Below are 17,286 nucleotides of genomic sequence, written 5' to 3'. Positions count from 1 at the left end.
GGGATTAGCATGGGTCAAAGTTCAGTCCACAGCTTCCAAAGCATGTGCAGTTGTAGGAGTTTTATTTTGCGCCTTAGAAAATGTGAAGTAAAGTAATGTGATTTATTTTATAAACATGGCTGTTCCAGTGGTGTTATTCTACAAGTCAAAACAAAGCAAGTTTTACTCTGAAAGATCTGTTGTATCTATTGAAGACCTTCAGTTTAATTGGAGCAGGGAGATGTTCAACTAAGGAGGTTAACCATAACCTGAGCTGGCCTGTGTTAATCAGCTCATGACCTGTTTGTGATGGGCCTAGGTTCTTTTAATTGGCTTTTTTTCCCTTGTATGCATTCCATCAGAAGTCAGTGTAAAGGTCACAGTTTGGATTGGCTGTTTTGTTGGCACTACATTTTGGAAGTCCATGCTTAGCTGTTGAATTTGAAGGTGAACATTTTAGAATGCAACAATGTGCTACTGGTAATAGAGGAGTAAGGATAATGTCATTGATTGTAAAGTGGTTGTAATCACATCTGCAGTTTTTACAATTTCTTCAGCTTGCACTTATTTAAACTATTTGTATTTAGAATTAGGATGACATTTACATTGGAGTGTCTTTAAGGCCCATGTGACTACTGTAGGTCTAAATTGGAATATTTCATATTTTGTTAATATTGTGTCCATCGAGGATAAAGCTTGGTTGTCAATTTCTGCATAGTAGACTAATTAAATGTACAGTATCTTGATATACAGTGCTGAGAAAGTTTGTGAACGCCTTAAGATTTTCACATAATAATAATAGATAAAGATAACCTGATTAAACAAATGACACAAAACATGATCTTTTTTCAACATTTATTTAGCCACAAATAGTTCAACATTCAATATCCATGTGTGAAAAAGTATGTGAACCTTTGGATTCAGTAACTGGTGGCACCCCCTTGAGCAGCAATGACTTCAACTAAGCATGTCCTTTAATTGTTGATCAGTCTCTCACATCGGTTTTGAGGAATTTTGGCCCATTCCTCCTTATAGACCTGCTTCAACTTGGTGACATTTGAGGGCTTCCTTGCATGGACAGCTCGCTTCAGGTCCTGCCACAACATTTCGATGGGTTTAGGTCCGGACTTTGACTAGGCCATTCTAAAACGCAGAATTTCTTCTGCAGCTATTCTTTTGTAGATCTGCATGTATGTTTAGGATCATTGTCTTGCTGCAATGCCCTACTTTCGTTTCAGCTTCAGCTAGAATGTTGTAATACAATGCAGAATTCATGGTTGTGTCAATGATGGCAAGCCGTCCAGGTCCTGAGGCAGCAAAGCAGCCTCAAACCATCACACTCCCACCGCCATGCTTGACGGTTGGGATGAGGTTCTTCTGTTCGAACGCAGTGTTTGGTTTTCGCCAAATATAATATTTCTCATTGAGATCAAAAGTTCTACCTTTGACTCGTCTGTACAGAGAATATTGTTGCAGAAGTTTTGTGGATCATCTATGTGCTCTTTAACGAACTCTCTTCAGACAGGCAGCAATGTTCTTTTTAGAGAGCAGTGGTTTCCTCCTGGCTATCCTTCCATGAACACCATTCTTGTTTAGTCTTTTTCCGATAGTTGAGTTACGAACACTCACATTAGCCAAGGTGAGAGTGGCCTACAGATCCTTGGATATTACTCTGGGGTTCTTTGTGACTTCCTTGATGATTTTCTGGTTTGTTCTTGGAGAGATTTTGGTAGGACGACCGCTCTTGGGTAGAGTGACTGTGGTCTTGAACTTTCTCCATTTGTAGACAGTGGATTTGTGATGCCCCAAATCCTTAGAACTGGTTTTGTAACCCTTTCTAGACTGATAAGCATCAATAACTGTTTTTCTGAGGTCCTCAGAGATTTCTTTTGTTGGTGGTATGACGTGTTTCCACACACCTGTATGGTGAAGACCAAACTCACAAAGTCTCTGATTTTTATATAGGGTGGGGCCTCCCAAACTCACTCCTGAAGATCTACTTAATTATTTAAACACCTGATTCTAATTATCCCCTTAATTGAGCTGATAAAACTAGGGGTTCACTTACTTATTCACATACCCTGAATCTTAATTACTCATTGTTTGTCTAATTCATACATTATTTTGTTTCAAAAGACATGGAATTGGTTAATATAAACCCTATTGGATATTTAAGAAAAGATTCAAGAAGGCTACCATGGTAAAATTATGGAATTTCCATAATTATCACTGGGGTTAACAAACTTTTCCTTGGCACTGTTGCACTGGACTTTGTTTGTGGTAATGAAACTAAAAAAAATGAATGCATGCATTGTAAAATATGTATACCAGGCAACAGTGTAGTTTTTTAGTGAACATGTTTGAATTTAAATACCAAATGACTATTAGGCAACAGGTTAATTTAAACATGCATTGACAGCCATAATCAGGGTATAAATAACAGCTTGGAAGCGGTGGTAAGACTTGCTTTAAAGACTGAAGTGTGCAAAATAGGATCTCAGCAATCCACTGGCCCCGGGGTACAGCATCCTTGCATGGTAGACTTTTAAAGTTTGTAACATGTCCCACTTTGTTGCAGAGCAAACACTGATGGTATTTCACTCATGCTTTGGGGGAATAGCAGAACATTCAGTAGGCACTTGGGGGTTTTAGGAGATGTGTTTGTGTTTCTGACAGTGTCATAGCTTTGTACTTGTGCGTCTGCTAACCAGGGATCCTGCCTCCCCAGATTCCTGCCTCAGTTGTTTAACTAAGCTGTTCCATTTTTAGAAGCAGCAAGGGGAAGACTGGGGTCTGGCTTCAAGTGAGTGGTGCCAAAGCCAAGGATAGATGAAATTAGTGTAATAGAAAAATCTTATACAATCAGTGTAACATGCTTTTTAGGAAAGCAGACAGATAAAGCACAGGAAAAGGAAAAAAAAAAAAGATTTAGCTTTTTTTTTCATAAGAGGTCTTATTCAGGAAATATCAGTGGAAAGAAAGCCTCAAGAAGATAGTTTTGTTTGCTCTAGGTTGTCTTGAGTTAAGCCATCTCCATAAACATTTTTTGAACTATTTTTCCAGACGTCAAATAGATTTAAGAAGAGGAAAATACTAGCACTAGTGAGCTAAAAAAAAATGTGGTACAAGTACAGTATATTCCACAGTTTTGTTTTTTGCCCATTTAAAATTCTTACAATAATAAAATTAAGTATAAAAGGGAACTAATGAACAAACATGATTACTTAGTTTTAGTTTATTGTTTCACTTCATTGTATTTAAAACGGTGTTCTCTCAGAGGATTACACTGCGTTGGAGCTGAGGCTCTGCTTTATGATCAGGATTGAATTAATTTGTAGACGAAGAGTTTATCAGGTTTAAAGCAGGGCAAACACAAGGCTAAATCATTCCTGGTTAATGATTAACTTTTTCATAAAGCCAGTTTTATATGTGGGTGTTCTAGTGTTATCAATCTGGCAGAGGGTGATTGTTTATATTAGAAATGGCTGCAGAGTGTGGGTTTATGAACTATGGAATACTATTTAAAAAAAAAAAAAAATTACAAACATGTGAAACAAGAAAGTGTTTCATTATTGTTGAAAATAAATAATGTTTTTTTTCTTTTTTTTTTTTTTTTTTTTTACATGTAAATCATTATCTTTGCAAGCCAGTCGATGATATCAGCCACTGAATTTACTGAAGTCTGTGTCCCCCATCTCAGTAAATTATACATTTCAGAACTTGAAATTTGTAGAATTTATAGTCCAGAAGGCTATTTGCCAAAACAAAGCTAACTATCTAGATTGAACTACCTGGATTACCCACCCTCTGTTTAAAAAAAATAAAAAAAATAAGGTAGAACATTATTGCAAATGTAGACTGTATCACATTCACTGGAGATCTAGAAATATATCCTTCTAGCTTCTAGCATGTAACACTAACTGGATTGATTGATTCTTCCAAACCTGATTGCGTTTAGCATGTAGACTCTGCACATTCAGCTTTAGGATTCAAAAGAGTCAGTTACAAAAGTACTGTTTTGAGTGTGCATGTAAAGATAGTAGTGACCATAGAGTCTCGGTAGCTAGACGATGTATCAGTAACAGGAATAAGAGATATCTTGCTTCACACAGGGAGTCCTGAATGCTAGGTGGCTTGCTGCAGGCTCCCATTCGGTGCTCTGTTTGGTTCATATTCTTTATTAAACAGTAGAATATCATTTGTACTTTGTGACATGTTTGAACAGCTGCATACTCTTGAGCAGTCACGCCTGTTATTGTTCCTTGACAGGAAACAAAACTGTATGGGAGACTTTAATAAACAAAGCAATATGAGAACTAGTAAACAAAAACATATTCTTGCACCTGTAACATAACATTTATTTTTTATCAAGAACAAGCAAACAGTGCTGTAGTGTGCCTGCTTAAAGACAGATATTAACACACCAAACCATATAGATTCATACAAATGTGGTGACCCCTAACTACTGAATGGACATTTTGGAAAACATTTGACCCAAACCCAAAACGAGTTACTGGAAAAGCAAAATAAACTTTGTGTGTGCTGTTGTTTAAATCCCAGGCGAGTCCTTCCAGTGGAGGACAGTGTGTATGGAGAAGTGTTTGTTTATAGATTCACTAGCCAGTTTAATTATGACTATTTTTAAAGGTTGTTTGTTCTTCTTTTAACTAACACATGTGACACATCTCTATTTTCTGCTGATAGAGCTCCTGTCGCCACTTCGCTGTTTCATTTCTAATTGAACAACTTATGCTCTTTATATTATTTTTTGATAATTTTTTATATAAAAATTGTTTACTTACCGTTTCTGGATAGCTACTTCACGCAAGTGACCCATTGCTCCCCTATATCCACACCGGAGGGAAAGTGTATAAAGAGATCACTGGGCCCCGATGAGAGGTTAACGCACTTTCTGTGGATTGGTTCAGGCAGCAATTGACGTGGCTTTGCAGCCTGTGATTTGAAACAAACCAAAGCAGCTACTATCCTCAACGCTCTCAAACAGGAGGTGATTGATATTGCTTCCTCTTTGAAACAGCTAACTGCAGGCAATATCACCAGAGCTGATCATCAACAACAGAAAGACAAAAATCAATCAGTGCAGTGCTCATATTAATGCTATGCAAGAACAGACCTTGAGGACAGAAATCATTGCCGTAATGTCAGACTGGTGGGGCTTCCTGAAGGGGCTGAAGGCGATGATCCCATTCATTTTCTTCAGCAGAAAATTGCGCATTGGTATCTGACCCTGAAACCCTCTGATGACCACCCTTTCCTGCAGTTACATAGAGCGCATCGAGTATATGCAGGAGGCCCTCGGGATTCCAATAAACATTTCAATGCCTTCATTATACTGATCAACAACGACTCCTCCAGGTTGCTTGAAAATCTGCTCCAGTCATTGTATAGGGGCAGAAACTCTCTTTTTATGTGGATTACTCTGCTGTGACCGCTGCAAACAGTTCCTTTGGTGAAGTGATGTTGTTTATTTTTAAAATAAACATTACAAGGCAATTGTGTAAGTTTCCTGTAATATTTTGCGGTTTGTGAAGTCCAAAGAAATCCAGAATATATTAATCTCAGATCACGCCTCTGTGTCATGCACTTTCAATTTTTCATTCTTTTGCAAGGATCTACGACTCCGCTAATACGATGGCAGCATGGGATGCTGCTGCTGATAGAGGCTCAGTTGTTTGAGTAAGATCAAGTGCATATTATGGCATTTCCCCTTAGAATAACTTTCATTCAATTAATTAATGTATAGTCTTTCTTTGATATTTTAGTGTTAACAGTTGGTTGTATCTTGTTGTAATATTCTTGTTTTTGTCTTGATATTATCTTGTACATCTGTATTGCTGTGATATTTTTTTGATCTGTATTCTGTCTCCCCCATTTCTCTCTTCCCAAGGGTTGGGGAAAAGAAGGGAAATTAATGAAAAATAATTGTTAACAAAAAAAAAAGTTCCTTAATTAGTGTAAGGATTATGAAGAGATACCTGTATTTACAGCTCCCTCTTAGTTGGGCAGCTGGAAGCAAGAGGCCATGAATGTATTTAGACAACAGAAACATGTCAGTCACAATATTCAGGAGATGTTTTCAAAGTGATCCTCTCTTTTTTTTGATGGCTTGTTAATTGAGCATTATTAGGATCCTCCTATGATCCCTTTGTTTTACATGACTTCATTAGTGCTGAATAGCCACAGGCTTGCTAAATCCAAACTGCAGATCTGATTCATTAGGCATTTGAAAACTGAGATCTGTTTGTACACAAAAGGATTTTCTTTTTTTGACTGAAATACCATGGCTGCTTTTTAGAAAAATGAAAGAGAAAGAAATCGTGTGCATTTTTGCTGGGATCAGGGGAGGTGGTGTAGGTGTCAGGTGTTTCCCTCATTGTCTGTGTTGGGGAGTCTAAGCTGCAGGTGTAAAGGACAGTGTTTCCAGACACAGCCTTCAGTTTCAGCTGCAGGCACTTCACCTCCAGTATTAATCACATATCAGACCAGACACTCTAACTCTGGAATAAGGGGATTGATTTTTTTATTCTTTTTCCTAGGTCATGAAATATGAGCGCATTCAAGATTTATATAGTTTTAAAAAAGTAGCTCACCAAATTTAAGCCTTTTGACAGCTGTGAAAATGAAAACCAAAATGCAGACCATTGAGTACAGTGCTGTAAGTTTCAACTGTCTGGTTAAATGATACAATAACCCCCTCCCAAAATTTAATGTATATAGTATTGCCACTCTGCAGGTCTTCATTTAAACACTCCTCTGACTGTTTTTAAATGAAGCTGTACATGTGGGGCGTGTCCTAGAATTAATAAACAAACTAAACAGAGCACTACTTCTTTCATGTTGTTGGGTATAACGTTGCCTTCAAGCAAGTAAGAGGTTGTTTTTCAAGGAAGAAAAAATAATTTCTAAATAATAAACTAAATAGTAACCCCAGATTCCAGAAATAAATCAGTTGAACTATCAACAAACTGAAAAAATATAGTTATGGAGGTGTTTTTAGTTTTTTACCTTTGTACAGTAGGAGGAAACATGCCACTTACAGTGCTGTTCAGATTTTCTATGGAGTGTTTAAAGAGAGGGGTTTATTATAACCCCCCTAGAATCTAAAGAGGCCTAGGATCAACGGAGAGTCACAATTCTGTTATTAAGACTTTTGTTTGTGTTATATCTGAAAAAAGCATCAATTCTCTGAAATGCCATTGTCTGTTGTTTTTTTTAAGGTGTTCTCAAGGACTATTTAAGAGAACTGCCATTTCCTCTGATAACAAAACAGTTGTACGAAGCTGTGCTGGATGCCATGGTTAAGAGACCTCTCAGGATTGGCCCCAGTGGCTGTGAAAATGAATCGTGCGACTCGGAATACACAGTCAGTCTCTTGGAGCATTTGCCCGAAGTGGAGAAGGTAAACACTTGCATGACATTTTGGATTGGGAGGGAGAGAGTTCTTTGTGACAGCTGAACAAAAGTCAGGCATAAAAATGTTTGCCCTCTCTTGAGAGAGAAGTGACCTTCCTCTCTGCTCAGAATCCAGGCCTGGTAAACACCAGGCTTTTGGCTGGGAAATGGTCAATAACTAGATGCACCTGTTCTCTATTTTCTTTTGTTTTTTTTGTAAGGTCTGCATTTGAAAAGTCTCTTTCTGCTGGAATGTTAATGAGCAAACCTAGTTGCTATCCTGAGACTGTAGCTACATTTTAAAAACAATAATATGTTGACTTTTCCATGGCATTTAGCATACTTTTAAAACAAAATTCATAAAATATTTTAAACAAAATTTATTTTTGTACATATTTACCATAATAATAATTATAATATTATTATTATTATATTAATGAATTGTTTTTTTTTTTTTTTTTTTTTTTTTTTTTTTTTTTACATGTATTTTATTAATATCACATGTGTCTGTGTTTGACTCACTATAGTGCACAATAAGATTACCAGCCAGAGAGCCTAAAGGCCCAACAGTTAGGTTTCCATGGTTATAAATTCACATGCATTGGCATGGAGCTTCTGCAAATCCTGAAAAAGTTAACGTTTTACCTTGAGTGACCAATTAATATCCTTCCACCATGTTCTTTCCACTTCAGGGCATTTGTTTACTGCTTCCAATTTAGTGTTTTAGATTCTATTATAAAAAGTAAAGTAATCTGAATAATATATTTAAAGAATCACGTTTCAAGCTATGTTGTGTTGCAGTTCTTTAATGTTGATTAGCTGTTAGCTGTAGGGACGATAACATTATCATGCAAATGAGTAGGGGTAATCCTTTCAAATTGACTGGCGGCGTCCCAAGTTTGAGCAGCTAATTACTTCACTAATCCAGGTATTCCTCTCCTATTAAAAGCCGAGACATACGGGTCATCCTCATAACAGGAAAGTTCTGGACTGTCAGATATGGTTCAGGAACTGGAATGAATGATGGCAGCACTCGCTGGCATGATATTGTGCGGTGTCCACGCTCGCACACAGAAAAGTCCATTTAATTTCCATCATAATGGATTGAAGAGTTTATGAGCTGTCTGCCACAGACCTGGTCCGCCTGGTTAGCAGTGCAATTTTCATACTGCAAGCACTTGGCCTTATCATTGTTTTTTGGTTCTGTGACATTCCTTGGATGCTTGTGATTAGCACAGTTGACTTTGATTGAGGAGACACAGCTGCTGACAGATATAAACATGCATTCATTACAGCTTTCAGAGGTGCCAAAAGCAACATTCACTAGCTAATGGGTAGTATGTTGATGGGAAATACCAGGTATGCATTTATAGCTGAATGTGATTTGCTGTCTGATGAACTTCTCCAGAGATACTGTACAACACCTCTCCTCTATTCTCCTTTTTCTCTGATCCCAACCAGATATGTATGTCACCTCAAACAGTGACTATAAAAACAGTGAACTAAATTATTACAGTAAAACCTTGTTAAAGCACAAGGCTCCACTATAAGGCTATATTTTCAGTTTTCCACTTTAATTAGTGTTTGACTTTATATTACTGTAGTAACTGATAGCTGCCTCCTTTTAAAAAAGAGCAAAAACACTCTGTGGATTCGAATGAACATGAGGTCTGCTTGGCTATATAGGACCTTATTTATAAATCTTAAAAACAAATCTGTAAATTAACTCTTTTGAAAACATTTGTGGAAGGTTTCATGAATTAAAGTTTATGAATGGGGCACACAGCACTGTATGTGGTTTGCACCAGTAAACCGTTGGCTCGAGGTTTTTTTTTTTTTTTCTTAAATAAATCTCAGGTTACTTTGAGGATGCTGCTGGATCACCTGAAGCGAGTGGCATCCTACCATGAAGTAAACAAGATGACCTGCCAGAACCTGGCTGTGTGTTTTGGGCCTGTTTTGCTCAGCCAGCGACAGGAGACGTCTCACTATAGCAACCGAGTGTTCATTGACTCAGAGGAGCTGGCCAGCGCGCTTGACTTCAAGAAACACATTGAGGTGCTGCATTACCTTCTCCAGCTCTGGCCAGGTAAAGACAACATCAAATATCGACAAAACAAAAAGAAGCTTGGTTGTAAAAAATAGACAAACATTTTAACTTTTAACCTGAAGTCTTTGTTAGTGATGAAAAAAATACATGTTCTAGGTCAATACTGTCAGGAATCTTTATTTTGCGTGGGTTTATTTTTAAGTGAGGCAATGACAGATCATTCAGTTTCACCGCGGACCTGACATTGGAACCATATACAAGGCTAATTGCTTTTTTCAGCTTGATTAGTTCATTAAACTTAGCATTTTCTTTGGCAAAGGAACTGAATCATTGTATATTTCACTGGAATTTAGCATCTATGTGTGGGATGTATGCAAACCTTACTTTTTTTCTTCTTTTTTTTTTTTTACATTTTTAGTGAAAAGCAGTTCCCCTTGGGTCCCAGTAATGACTGTAGTCCTTCAGTTGTAATAGCTTGCAGACCATAAAAAAGCAGTTTCTGTGGGAAAACAGGACACGTAATTCCTGTAAATCCAAATGGGCTTGTAGAAAGAAGCCTTTTGAAAAAAGGTTCTGTTATTTTGCCTCGTAACCCCAAATAAAAATACTGCCTTGTGAATGACGATCATTTATTTCACTGAAATGAATGCTGTTTGTAGACATGCTTCATGGGTGAGGGATTGTGTGTTCTGGTGTGCATTTCGGTTATTATAACTCTCAATTCGTATTTATTTAGCCTTCTGGAAGGTTGCTGTGGGTTAGAAAGACTGAATCACACATTTCAAAACACGAACTTGACAAAGGCATGTGCTTGAGATAGAAGCCTCCTAATGATTATTATTTAGAAAGCGTTCTGACATGAAGCCTGGCACTTTTACATGCAGACACTCCTAAATTACTATTCCTGCAGTTGTCCATGTGTTAATTGCTCCCAGAAATATCCATTGATCTCAAACATCAAAGACAGTCCAAAAACATAAAAATTATAATCTGCAGGTTTCTCTTTGTAAAAACACCATTTGTCCCTGTCTGTATTCTCCAGCTGCTCCTAGTAGCCAGGTTTGAAAGGGATTTAGAGGGATTTTTAAGCTTCCCCCGTGACGGGAGCTTCAATGAGTTTGCAGATCTGCTGCTGCTGCTTCTTGCTAATGTCTAACGGAGCTCTGTGACCGCTCTGTTTTATTGGGGGGGTGAAAATGTCATCATGCAAGGGGTGGTCAACGTGATCTCATTAGACATGCACTGTAGTTCAGGGGCTATGCAGGTGGAGAAAGGGGCAAAGCCAGCTTAGGTCTGTATTCATGTGTAAACAGGGTGCTGTAGATGATAATCTTCTGATCAACCATAAGAAAGCTCAGGTCCAAGTTGTAAGTGTAAACACACTCATTGTTTTAATGGCCGTATCACTGATACAGACCACACACTTTAACACTGTGTGTTTATGTCTGGTAGAGAACTATATAATTGGCTATATTTTTTTTTTCTTGCATGTGGAATGTAGAGGCTATTAATTATTTAAATATGAAGTATGCTTTAAATTTCCCATGTGGATCTGTTTTTAATCTTCCCCACAGACCCACAAACTATCTGTTGAAGGTTAGACTGTAAAAAAAAAAAAAAAGAATAATAATAATCTTTTCATCATGAAAACAAATATTTTGTAAGTTAAGGAAGGAACCTGTTAGCAGCTACCCTTGTGTAACCTGTAAAAAAGAGTAATGATTAACATTGTATATTAAGGGAACAATTGTCCATTACAGTAATGATTAACTTTTGGTATTTATTACAGTGTTTTTATGTTAAAGACAAAATTCTCTCTTGTTGAGAGCAGAACCTTGGAAGGAATAAGGACAACAACAGCTTCAGATCTGAAAAACACGAACTCTAATAAACAGCCATGGCTTTTAGTGCGCTGTCCTTGACTGTTATTGAAGTGATATATTTAGCCGGTTGCTGGCAGTCTTCAAGACAGATGCACATATTGTTTTAATGGAGGAGTGTAAAGCTTGTAGCTTGTTATCATTAACCCTCTGGTCTAGGCATAGCAGCAACTGGAAGGGCTTTGTTTGTCAATAGGAGATGCCATGAATATCCTGTTCTTAATCGAACACGACAAGTGTGTGTGTGTGTGTGTGTGTGTGTGTGTGTCTTTTTACTTCAGTTGAGGTGAACTCATTGTTATTTTGGTAGTTAGATATTACAGATACATATTAATAATAACCTTTGTAAACTTTTTCACTAATGTATTTGTACGCACCCAAAAGACAAATTACAAACATATACAGTCCCTGGAAAGTAATTTACAACAGATAATTCAGTAGTGAATTTTAATATTAAAGGTATTGCTGGTATGTGGACAGAAATTTGCGAAACCAATGTGTGTAATTGAATGTCATTCAGTAAACCCTTTGTACCGTTCACTATAGGATGCAGGTAACAATGGAGGAAAACATTAGTGGATGAAACACATAGTGTAAGGAGAAGTGCAGGTAACTGGGTACCAGATCTGTGTGAGTCTTCAAACTGAAGTGAGCTTGTAGAGACAACCCAATAATACATTGCATTGTTTTAAATAATGGCAATGAAATCAAACTGCACTGAGCTGAATGTTTAAGTGGGGCGGCTGTGCTTGTTCGTTTGTTTTTCATAGGAATGGAGTCATTGCCCTAAAAATGCTGCAGTGCTGAGCATGTTTTCTTTTAGGTATTTAACCAAGGTTTAAACTGTACCTGATAAGCAGATTGAAAGTCATGGCGGCCTGCATACACTGTAGTGCATGTAAAATGTGGTTAAATGTACCTCACAGATACAAACATAATAATAAGCACCCAATCATAAATTCTATGTTGAACACTCACGAAACTAAAGTAGACCAAACATTTCACTAATGATTAAACACATGAACCCATTAGACAAAACATTTGTTTACTTAAACATTTGAGCTACATTTACATTAACAGATGGTGATTCTACTTGTTTAAACCTATGGTTGTAGTGAATTTCTCAGTTTTGTTTGAACATTAAAATCTTCACATGGAGGGTATTTGCTGAATGTGTTTGAAATTGCTGGCATGCTTTTTGATGCACGGATGGGTTTATTCTTTGAATCTCAGATTAACATTTAGCAACACCTTGTTGTTCAGTTTTCTAAACTGAGAACTTTGCAAACATGTGCCATTATCCTTCTCTTTCAGTGGTAGATTCAAGTAGCAAAGACTGGCCTGTGAGCCACACATCTGCTGAGCAGCCTGCTAACGCACTCTGTCTGCGGAGGAGGCAGCGGCCACGGCCTTGTATGCTGGACTTGAGCAGCGTTGAGATGGCCGGAGTATTGAGGCCCAGGCAGGGGAGGCTGGACAGTTCCAGTAACCGCTACGCCAGGGACTGGAGCACAATGGGAGAAAGTTACTTCCAGCCCCCGAAGGAAAACACTGCTGCTGATGAGGCAGATTACGATGACGTCCCTTCGGAAGATCCTGAAAGCGAGGAGGAAGTTGAGGAGGAAGGGGGATCCAAGATAGAAGGACTTTCTGACCACATAGTGACACCTCTGAAACCAGTATCCAAAGAACACACTTACCAGGCCTACATGAAAATCCAGGAGATCAACCCCGCTCTTAACCACCCTGTGAACCTCAAAGACCTGCAGGAAAGCATTGACACTCTGATCAGTAACTTAGAGAGGGAACTCAACAAAAACAAACTGAACGTTGGCTATTGAAAAAAAAAAATAGCAGCCTGGCAGGCCTTTTGTGAACAGTTTGTGTGCTTTAAATATATATATATATATAGTGTTTCCTGTTGACGTTGCACTTCTGGGTACTAGAAGTTTGTTTTTGTTCAACTGGGGTTGTCTGACCAATTTGTAGGTATTCCATCACATTTTCTCTTTTTTCTTCTTATTAGAAGAATTCATTGACCCTTAGGGGTGTAAAGGTGCCTTAATTGTGTCAAGGTGGTACTGTGGAGAGTGTGCAGAGCTTTGTATTAAGGTACATTTTAAAATGTAAACCAATGCACTTATGAAGCAGATGTTTGTAGGATGAACCTTAAAAGACGTATTAGCCATCTTCCCTCTTCAAATGTTCTGCGGGGACAGGACTCCCATCATCTTGTGATCTAATGTTCTTTTCCTCATTGAGAATCTTTGAAATGCTGCTTGGACAGTGTGGTATTTTTTTAAAATTGTTTTTTTTTTTGTAGTGGGGCAGCAAAAGAATGAGGTAGAATTGTTTCTGCCAGGTTCACACTTTGGGGAGGGGGGTTGTATATTCATTTAAAATCCAATACCTTTAAAATGCATTAGCATGGCTGCTATTAAATATTCTTCTACAGCTTATGATTGGTACAAAAAGAAGAAATTCCACCAGTATCACGTCTCTGTAACTGTATTTAAATTCAAAGATCCAAATGTTATATTTTTCTACACCAGTATATTTTTCGTAAAAGGCCAAAAACTAAAACTGCCTTGGAAATTCTGTAAAGTTTCTTCAGCATTTTTATTTTTATTTTTAAATAAAGGCTGTGAGGAAGATGCATTATCCTACCATGACTGAATGAACCCATATGCATTTCAGAAAGTACAGTTTAACTATCCAGAGTCCAGTATTAGCAGTATTTAACAAGAAAAAATGGGTAGGTGGGGGTTGTTTTTCCAACGTTTGGTCAATACTTTTAGCAACCTGTTTTAACTTTTTATTATATTGTATGTTTAATATTTCTTTTAATGTTTATTATTTCTGTACAACTAGTATTTAATGGATTGCTTTTGGTAATCTCTGTTATTGTTGTTTTTTTGTAAGTTATCTTACATGTCTTGCTTGCGATTATTAAGCAGAAGTGTTTGCTAGTAAAACATAAACGTTTATTTCAATGGTTTTATTCACTGCAAACTGTTATTTTTCTTTATGAATATCAGGCACGCCTCTGTTTAGTTAAGCTATTTTTGTGTCAAATTGAAATGTACATGATCAATAGTAAATTTTTTTTTTTTTTCATCACCTCAATTTTCAGACACAGTGTATTGTAAGTACTACATTATACTGGATATTGCTTTCTTTCTGGCAACAGTAGTTCTCTCAATCCATCTGGTTTGTGCATGATATAGTACGTTTGTCTTGGTTGATCTGGTATAAACATGACGTTTTATGTTTTAACAAGAAAAATTGCTAGTGTTGTGCTTTCAAGTATGTAATATAATCTTATATAGGATTTTTATCTCAATTACCAGAGCTTTTCCTTATCATGTGGTCTGATCTGCGCTACAGTATATGGTGCAAGAGTACATACTGTATGGCTTCCATAAATACAGAAGACCTGCAGTACACACAAAATCTCTGTGCAGCTTTTGTTTCTGTTTGTGTTTACCATGTATAATGTGAGCAGGTTCAGTTGTGTTAGTATTGATATGCATGTGCATTCCTCACAGCTGCTTAAACACCTTTTTAATGGAGGTAAATAGGCTGATTAATAGGCTAATTATCCGACTATATAATAAATATATATATATATAATATTATATATATATATACTGTGTATATATATATATAGTACTGTGCAAAAGTTTTAGGCAGGTGTGAAAAAATGCTGTAAAGTAAGAATGCTTTCAAAAATAGACATGTTAATAGATTATATTGATCAATTAACTAAATGCAAAGTGAGTGAACAGAAGAAAAATCTACATCAAATCCATATTTGGTGTGACCACCCTTTGCCTTCAAAACAGCATCAATTCTTCTAGGTACACTTGCACACAGTTTTTGAAGGAACTCAGCAGGTAGGTTGGCCCAAACATCTTGGAGAACTAACTACAGTTCTTTTGTGGATTTAAGCAGCCTCAGTTGCTTCTCTCTCTTCATGTAATCCCAGACAGACTCGATGACGTTGAGATCAGGGCTCTGTGGAGGCCATACCATCACTTCCAGGAGAGACTGCCTGGGAGAGACCTTGCTGATGCAGTATAACTACCTCATGTCTTGTTGCTGTGCTCAGTCTTGCCATGGTGTATGACTTTTGACAGTAAACTGTCTTCAGCAACCTCACCTTGTTAGCTGAGTTTGACTGTTCCTCACCCAGTTTTATTTACACAGCTGTTTCTGTTTCAGTTAATGATTGTGTTTCAACCTACATATTGAATTGATGATCATTAGCACCTGTTTGGTATAATTGTTTAATCATACACCTGATTATATGCCTAAAAAATCCCTGACTTTGTGCAAGTGTACCTAGAAGAATTGATGCTGTTTTGGAGGCAAAGGGTGGTCACACCAAATATGGATTTGATTTAGATTTTTCTTCTGTTCACTTACTTTGCATTTAGTTAATTGATAAATATAATCTATTGACATGTCTATTTTTGAAAGTATTCTTACTTTATAGCATTTTTTCACACCTGTCTGAAACTTTTGCACAGAACTGTGTATATACACACACACCAAGATTAGCTTTATTTCTTGTGTTTCGTAATATTGTTTTTGCAGTATCTTATGTAAAACGCAGAATGTCACTAAATTGTCGCTAAACATTAAAATATTACTTCATAATGATCTGAATAAATCTGTATATATTTTACAAGGGTATTGTGCTGTTTAAATACATTTTTTGTGGTGTGGTAGATTTAAAAACATTCACACTCATCGAAGAAGAAAAAAAAAAAGGTCCTTTCAGTGTACATTCATGGTACTTTTTATATCCTGGTACTTACTGAGTGTACTGTCTGAAAATCTATTTGAAAATATGAGGTATTTGGATGTTTCTCCTATGAAATTTTACTGGAATTATATGGATCTGAAGCCTTCATATATATTGCCGAAGATGAATTGACAATGTTACTGTTTGGCATGCTGAAGTACTTTGAAACTCATTTTGAATAGTGATTGTTCTGAACTCTACACTACCTGGTCTTCGTGTCTGGGATCCTGTAATTCTGTTTGAAACTATAAGCCTGTCACTTTTACTGATGGAGGGTGTGTGTGTGTGTTCCCCTCCCCCAGGCTGTAAAGGTTTTTCTTTCATGCACGTTGAGGATTAATCAGCTCCTCGAATCATTATTTCTCCCCTTTCCAAAAGACACAGTGGATCATATTTTCTTCTTATGTTGGAAAGCCAAATATTCTCATCGGTGCACTTGCAGTGTGTGCCAACCTTGAGAAATAATTATCTGGTGACTTATCTTTTGTTCCTTTTATGTATTTTGATATCTAAAGCCCTGAAACAGGTGGCTGTTTCTTTCACGTGGTCAAAAAACCCTGCAAGATGTTGATGGATACAGCTGTTGGTGCAGGTGAATGCTACTCCTCACAGCAACAAATATGCTTTCCAGGCAGTCATAAAAGACACCTCAAACAGGTCCGCTTCTTCTTGAGCTGTGAAAACAAATAGTTTTTCGGTTGAAGTTAAACTCAAAAATAGTAATGCAATTGTAAATGTGCTAACATCATCACTAGTAACCAGCGAGAGAGCACTCCAAATCACACAACAGGTGTCACAGCCTAGTGCTCACCCGCAGCTAACCTAGGCTAATTTTCATGCCCGCGATGTAAATTGATCTCATGCACTATGTGTATATCTATGGCTGTTTTCATTTTTTTTACAGTATGGATACTTTTTATTTATTTAATTATTCTAGGGTATTGTAACTCCTTAGTGTTGAAAGACCTACTGAAAGTTGTATCTTAAATCTTTGGCAGTATTTGTGGACATTTACTGCAGAAATGTTTTGAAAACTGATTATAAGAATGGATGCAATGTACAACAGTTTTACCCAAAGCTTAGGAGTGTTCTATTGTTCTACATAGCCTACACCCAATTGTTTTTTGTTTTGTTTTTTTTAAATTAAGCTTTAT

The 17,286-nt window shown here is 37.1% G+C and overlaps 1 protein-coding gene across 3 annotated transcripts in view; it reads left to right on the top strand.

Moving 5' to 3' along the window:
• LOC121326916 (rho GTPase-activating protein SYDE2-like) overlaps positions 1-14,901 on the top strand; it is a 45,006-nt gene extending 30,105 nt beyond the window's left edge. For 2 of the 3 annotated variants that reach the window (XM_041270567.1, XM_041270565.1), the window contains exons 5-7: positions 7,218-7,399; positions 9,250-9,481; positions 12,637-14,901. In XM_041270567.1, coding sequence (XP_041126501.1) covers positions 7,218-7,399; positions 9,250-9,481; positions 12,637-13,163 — 941 coding nt within the window. In that variant the 3' untranslated portion in view covers positions 13,164-14,901. The other variant, XM_041270566.1, reaches the window with a different exon arrangement.
• Positions 14,902-17,286: the final 2,385 nt, after the last annotated feature.

Source organism: Polyodon spathula, chromosome 14 (genome assembly GCF_017654505.1).
Source record: "Polyodon spathula isolate WHYD16114869_AA chromosome 14, ASM1765450v1, whole genome shotgun sequence".
Taxonomy (NCBI): domain Eukaryota; kingdom Metazoa; phylum Chordata; class Actinopteri; order Acipenseriformes; family Polyodontidae; genus Polyodon; species Polyodon spathula.
This window is presented reverse-complemented; position numbering and strand designations above follow the sequence as displayed.